At 41.3% G+C, this 6,802-nt stretch overlaps 1 protein-coding gene across 1 annotated transcript; it reads left to right on the top strand.

The window, feature by feature from the left end:
• The first annotated feature begins 1,316 nt into the window (after nucleotides 1-1,316).
• MRPL53 (mitochondrial ribosomal protein L53) lies at nucleotides 1,317-5,181 on the top strand. The gene is made up of 3 exons (XM_065753504.1): nucleotides 1,317-1,441; nucleotides 3,010-3,122; nucleotides 4,748-5,181. The coding sequence occupies exons 1-3, from the start codon at nucleotides 1,353-1,355 to the stop codon at nucleotides 4,867-4,869; spliced, it is 324 nt and encodes a 107-aa protein (XP_065609576.1). The 5' UTR covers nucleotides 1,317-1,352; the 3' UTR covers nucleotides 4,870-5,181.
• Nucleotides 5,182-6,802: the final 1,621 nt, after the last annotated feature.

Raw genomic sequence — 6,802 nt, 5'->3', positions numbered from 1 at the left:
AATGCCTCCAGGGATGGGAGAAAAGCTGAAAACATATTCGGTCGTTCTGAACAGATGGCTTAAGAAGAAAGATGTAACTTTTACTGCTGGCAATAAATATTAAGAAGTTAACTGATCCAAGTGTGGAAAATAACATTTTCTCTTTGTTCAATTGTGCAGCATAATTTAAAAATTCTACATGAAATTATTATCAAAATACAATAGGAAGAAATATAAGCTATTTTTCCACATCTATTTTGAAGCCATTAAGTGTCACAGAAGAACCAGTGCGTAGAGTGGAATTCTTGGAAAAAATCAGTGACCATTTTTTCATCCCCACTTTTCTACTGTTTTATTCTTTCAGCGCTGTCACAGAAGCTGATGGAAATTTTGCTATGGATTTTTAAACGGAATAAATCAAGCTCTTGGTTTATAATAAAGAAACATCTATGGCGATTTTGTAAGTTTCTTTTTCCTCCTAAGTATATTCATTCCATTTACCTGGTCTCAAATCTGATATATTACATAGGAAAAGTTCTATTTACATCAGTCACTTATTGGACACAGAGAATTCTTTCAAAAGACATCTCACTGAATGTATCGCTTTCCCGTAATGGGAAGAATAATGTGTTTAAGAGAGAATAAAAGCATTAAAACTGTCTTTTCTCTTTCAAGTTTAGTTTTGCTATATAATTTCTATTGGCTGAATACCAGTGAAGAGAATGATTTTTCACAGTAACTGTATAATTTAAATATATGTATAGAAGGATGTCCAAAAAACAAAGATAAGCTTGTATGAACAGGTTACCCCTAACAAAGGATGGCAGATGTTTAATGCCGTTGGAAACATAGGTCTGTAATGAATACTAAGTACAAATTCTCAACGTGTTCAAATGCCATTAGTACGTCCGACGCATCCCATCTCTAATCCTCACTAAAATCTGCATAGCGGTGAGCCGAACAAAGTAACAGAGCGTTGTAACCATTTATCAAGGAGGTTTCTGCCATCTAGCGGAAAATACAGGGCTTGCAGCAGCCACACGATCATCCCAAATCCTTTGTTTAAGGACTGGATGCGCTCTGCTGAACCCAACCCGTCTCTCCAATGCGTTCCCTTCCAGTGGCATTGCCTTCTACAACACGGCTCCGCTTGGGCTGATACGCTGCAAAATATCGCCTCTGAAGGACCCGTCTGGATCAGGTAAAACCACACCCCGCACGCCGTTGCAAAGCCGGGCACCGGCGGCCCGGCGGCGAGAACATGGCGGCGGCTGCGCCCGTCACCACGCGGACTCCATTTCCCAGGCGGCTCCGGAGCACGCGGCCGCCATGGCCGCCCGCCGCTGCGAGGGCTGCCGGGACGCGTAGTAAAGATGGCGCCCCGCGTGCATGTGGTGCTGCGGCCAGTGAAGAGTATTGTAGTCCGTTTCTGTCCCTTCGAGCCCAACGTGGAGAGCACCAGGTGAGGGGGGAATCGGCGTGCCCAGCCTGCAGCGGGACTCGGTGCTGCGGGTTCCCGCTGCTCTCAGGGGGTTGGAACCGCACGGCCTCGGCGGTTCCTTCCGAGCCGAAGCGCGCTGTGAAGGCCGCCCTGCTGCACTCGGCAATGAGGCGTGACTTTGGCTCGCTCTTGGAGGCGGCTGCACTTCTCAGCCTTCCGCGGCTGCTCTGCTGCCATGAGCTTCGTCTGCGGAGGATCGTGCTTATCAGGCTTCGTCTGAAGTCCAGGCAGAAGCGTAACGTTTTGGGGTGGTGAAGACAGATATTTGTCTAAGGGGCTCTCCTAACTGTCACCAGGATCACAGAATCATGGAACTGTAGGGGTTTGAAAGGACCTCTAGAGGTCATTGAGTCCAACCCCCTGCCAAAGCAGCTCCCTAGCCCAGGTTGCACAGGTAGGCGTCCAGGCAGGTCTCGAACATCTCCAGAGAAGGAGACTCCACCACCTCTCTGTGCAGCTGTGCCACTGCTCCGTCACTGCACTGGGAAGAAGTTCCCACACACATTTGTGCAGAACTTGCTTTGTGTCAGTTTGTGGCCATTTCCCCTTGTCCTGTGCCCACAGACCACTGAAAAGAGGTTGGCCATGTCTCTGTCTCCCACACTTAAGATGTTTATAAACATTAATAAGATCCCTTCTGAGTCTTCTTTTCGCAAGGCTGAACAGATCCAGGTCTCTCAGCCTGTCCTCACAGGGGAGATGCTCCAGGCCCTTTATCATCTTTGTGGCCCTCCACTGAACTCTCTCCAGGAGATCCCTGCATTTTTTTCTTACTGGGGAGGATCCTTTTGGTTTGTGTAGTTCTGTTTAGGACCTCATTTTCTCCTTTTTGTCCACTTTTGCATGTGGAGCCAGGAGTTGGGCTCAGTGGGTCCCTTCTGACTTTCTGTTCTATGTAAGCATGAGCGTGTAGCTTTACCAGCAGCCCCTGGAGATGCTTCTCTTAAAGAGCTGTTGAGCCTGCAGGTGAGAAGCTGCAGTTCCTCAAGTGTTGATAGTGGGAGGTGGTGGCCCGGGTAAATTAACTGCTGCGAAAGTCTATGTCATTATGCTTCTTGAGGGATGTAAGCTCTGCACCAGAGGATTGTAAAGTGTAATTTTGCAATAGATTTTCAGGGACATCTACTTCTGCAATGCACTATTATCCCATCTTAGCATGGAGTGTCTTTAAGCTGCCAGAATGTGAACTGGATGGCATACTTAAAGAAAAATGAAAACTACATTGCTGACTGTTATAATATTACTATTAACTCATCAGAGAAATTCAGAAAGTGCATACACTGAAATTTTCCAGAAGTCTTTGGTATACTTTTTACATGTTAGCATATAAGGAGTCCATTAGCATGTAAGTAATCATGTGGATTGCTGCTTGATGAGTGCATGTCTGAAGTTATTGAATATAAATCCTATTTTGTTTATACTTTTGTCACCCAGCAATGTCAAGCTATTCAAATCTGTTTTTGATTCATCTGCCAAATATCTACTGTAATTTCTATCTGTGCTTAATATATTTTAAAATATATTTTCAGAAAATTTCTTCAATGTATAAGCCATAAAAGAATCCAGGCCACTAACAGGAACTGTGAAGTGTCTGCGGACGTGAGACATGATGGATCTGAGCCACTCGTAGATGTTATGTTTGGTAAGAGTTCATTTTTAATCTTCACAAAAGGTCTCTCCAGGTTTGTGGTTTTACAGTGTCTTTTTTATGATAATTTTTGCTGTGATTTTTTTTTAATTCTCTTCCACACCTGGATGTTGACCAGCTGGGAGGCATAAAGGAAGTCACTAACACTAACCTGTACAAGTCTTTGTACAGTAGTTAGATCTGGTAGAGTTGAGTCCACTTCAGCAGTGGGATACTTATGTAACCTTGCAGAAGGTCAGTTCCAGGAAAATAAGTGTAGCTCTACTTTGACATAAGAATCCATGCTCGCTCTGTATAGTTTTTGTTTTGTTTTCTACAGTGGAGTCATCTGTCTTGAGAATTTTTAAGTTTAATACTTGTAGCTGTTTATGCAACTGAGTAAGTTACTATGTAGCTGGAAGGAATTGCTCGTATAAGACCATAAGCATGCAGATGGACATACAGATTGAGGTCAACTGATGTACAGCAAATTACTTGGTTTCCTTTGGAGACCCAGTGAGTACTTAGGGAATTGATAGTGGAAATGTCATCAGTTCTGGAAGCAGTCCAGATTCGAGGCTGTGAACAGATGGCTGTAATCTGATTTTGTCCTTTTCTCGGGCTGTATCTTCTTTCCTGCTGTGCTGTAATGTCCCAGTATGGCACGTAGCCCATTAAAGTTTTCATTTTTTTTTTCTGTTACCCACTTTTCTTTAAGCTTTTTTATATTTAGTGAATTAGTAGAAACGTTGAGAGTGCTGAATGTACTCATTTTGCTGTGGGAAACCAACTTATTTCAGTGTTGACAGTGGTTGTTTCTCCCTCCCTCATGCCTCTTCTTTTCCCATCCTTGACTCTGTCTGTGATGTATTAAGACTTCAGCAGTAAAGCTTAGTGTTTTTCACAATGTAAAGCAAAACAATTTATTTCACTTACGCCAAGAGCTACAGCTCCGACCTCCACTTTCTAAGAGTTGATTACTTTCCAAGGGAAGAATTTGCAGCCCTTCCACTTGGCAAATGTGATCGGAACATGGATGACATGTGTGGTACTGCATTAAATGGGTTTGAGTATATCTTTTATATTTTCAAGTCTTGCAAAAATTAAAAAATAACTTAGGTACCATCATTAATTTCTCATGCTCCCTCTCTGTTTTAAAGTGTTTTGTTTTCCCCCAAGAATTTACAAATCCAAGTATTCTCTACTTTTTTAATGTTATAACCACCAGACTGTGTAAATCATTACATTGTTTTGGCTAAAGAAAAAGTTAAACGAATCATACACAACGTGCTGCTAGAACACAGCCACGTGTAGAAATTATGCCTACCAGTGCCTTCTGTTAAGTGACATTGGTGGCATAGTGTGAGGCATTCTTAGCAACGATATGCTCTTACCATACATATATCTAGAGAAGTGTTTCTTATTTTTGGCTAGTGCAGTACAGAAATGAAGATTACATGTTAATTGTTACAGTATAATATATTTGTTTGTTGCATAATAGGATTTCTTTCTAAGTGGACTACTTTCTAATCAGACAAGCTGAGCAGGGTATTTGGATTTATAAATGCAAACCAGAACTGCACACTAAAGTAACAGTGACTTAAGACATTTGTAAGACTTAAAATTTCTTTCCTTTACAGCTGATGGAGAACGACTGATGATGAAAGGAGCCAACCTAACGACAATTGAAATGTTAACGGCTTTGAGATCCAGATGTGATGCAAAAGAGCTTAAGGCAGAACAGAAAAGCAAGAATCCCTGAAGAACAGAACAACTGTGTTTGCATTTGTGTCAGTTAAAACAGAAGGCTGCAAAGAGAGCTTTTCTTCAGTGCAACAGATTCTGAGAGAGATGGCCAAAAAGCGACCAGTATTATTCTGGAGCAGAATCAACTATTGAAGTTCTCCACTGTCTTTCCTGAAAGAAAAACACAGCGGATCAATAAATTTTAAGACAGCAGTGGATTGGAATAGCTTAAGAGATGTTATCTGCATGTTGGACTGATGTCACATGCTTTTGCATGTAATTATGAATACTGCACATTAGTTATTAAATTAATAAATGCTAAAGTGAAGCCAGGTCTCTGTAGACATTATTTCCAACAAATTTAAAGGTAATAAACATTGATGTAGCTGAGAAGCAGCAGCCTGCAAATACAGAGTAGATTTTCAGATACTCAATTTATACTATGTCTGTTGCTAAGTCCTTGTCATTTTATTTCTGTTATTCAAGAAAGTGTGATATTTGCCAAATGCAAATTTAGCTCAGTAATTAAAGTAACAAGGTAATGGTATTGAGAACACAGAGTAGAGCTACTCGTTGGACATAGAAATAGCAAAATTTAGCTCAAAGGGAAACATAAGTCAGTGTTTTTGGTAATTGGAGAAAAGAGCTATCTTTGAAGTTCAGTTTTGAAATATTTTTGTCACTTGCATTTGCGAGATTTCATTACATGTTTCATGAAGATCAAAGGGAGAGCTTTATTTGGTGTTTATAGTCCTGTGTCCAACCCTGTTATTTGCTTAGGTGTCTCATCTGTATTGCAGAGCGCTTTGGGTTTGGGAGGGCTGATCTTCCTCAGTTTGTGCTGCTGAAAGTGTCAACTGCACATGTATTTCAAGTGCATCTGTTCTGTTCTAGTTTGATTCTTAATGAAAGTGTCATTGGAGTTCAGTGCAGGTGTAGCCCTATTGGGAAGTATTCTACATGTTAATCAGGTGCTTGAATTTTTGTAAAATTGTAGCACGTGTATTTCCATCATTAACTTGTCAGCACACTTCAGGCAAAAAATCCTGTATCTAACATTTCCCTTACTTTTGCCAAGATTTGTAAAGGGACGCTGTCCTTTCTGAATGCGCTGCCATAGTCTGTCTTCACAACTTCTTCCTTGCGTTGTTGAAATTAGAGCAGGGTGCTCATGACCACGTGGCTTTTGGAGCTCTCCAAGGAGACTCCACAGCCTTTGGGCAGTGTGTGCCAGTGCTTTCCTGCGTAACACAGGAGAACAGTACTTCCTGGTGTCGGTTTGTGCCTGTTGCCTCTTGTCCTAGCACTGAGCACCAGTGAGAAGAGTGTGGCCCCATCCCTCTAAATGGTGATTAGCAAGTATGGTATATTTCATGCTCAAAAATATAGTTCTCTGTATTTCAGATAGGTAACAAAAATGTACAGAGCTCAAAATGTGCATTCTCAAGGCTGCAAGATACTGAAGTGATAAAAATGAGCACTCTGGGCGAGAGAGTACTCCTCTAATGATTATTATGTTAATACATGGAAAATTCCCTGCACCATGTAGGGAAGGGTACAAATGGAATTTTCAAGTATGTTAAAGATAATCTTTACTAAACTTATTTGTTAAGCATTTAGATAATTTTACTGTAAGCTCTTCGTACAGAATCAGATGCTGCTCCAGTGCTTTTGAATGCTGTGCCCAGTGACCTGCTGCTCTGATGTTTCATTGGCAGTCATGCTCTAGGTTGTGTGGATACAGAGGGTATTAAGATTGGTCATACCAAACAAAGTAGGGTTGGATGAGCAACAATTTTGCATGTTATTATTTCCTGACCAACAAATCTTGATAATAATTCCTCACCAAAAATGCAGCTGCTTGCCTAGTATAAAAAGAAATTTGAGCAGGTCTCTAAGATGCTAGGATTAACTAAATACAAACAGCCTACTGTGTAGGATGAGCAGGA

The sequence above is a fragment of the Cyrtonyx montezumae genome, unplaced genomic scaffold, assembly GCF_038088225.1.
Source record: "Cyrtonyx montezumae isolate F1298 unplaced genomic scaffold, pur_monq_1.0 scaffold_8, whole genome shotgun sequence".
Lineage (NCBI taxonomy): Eukaryota > Metazoa > Chordata > Aves > Galliformes > Odontophoridae > Cyrtonyx > Cyrtonyx montezumae.
Note: the sequence above shows the minus strand (reverse complement) of the source record. Positions and strands in the feature narration are given on the sequence as shown.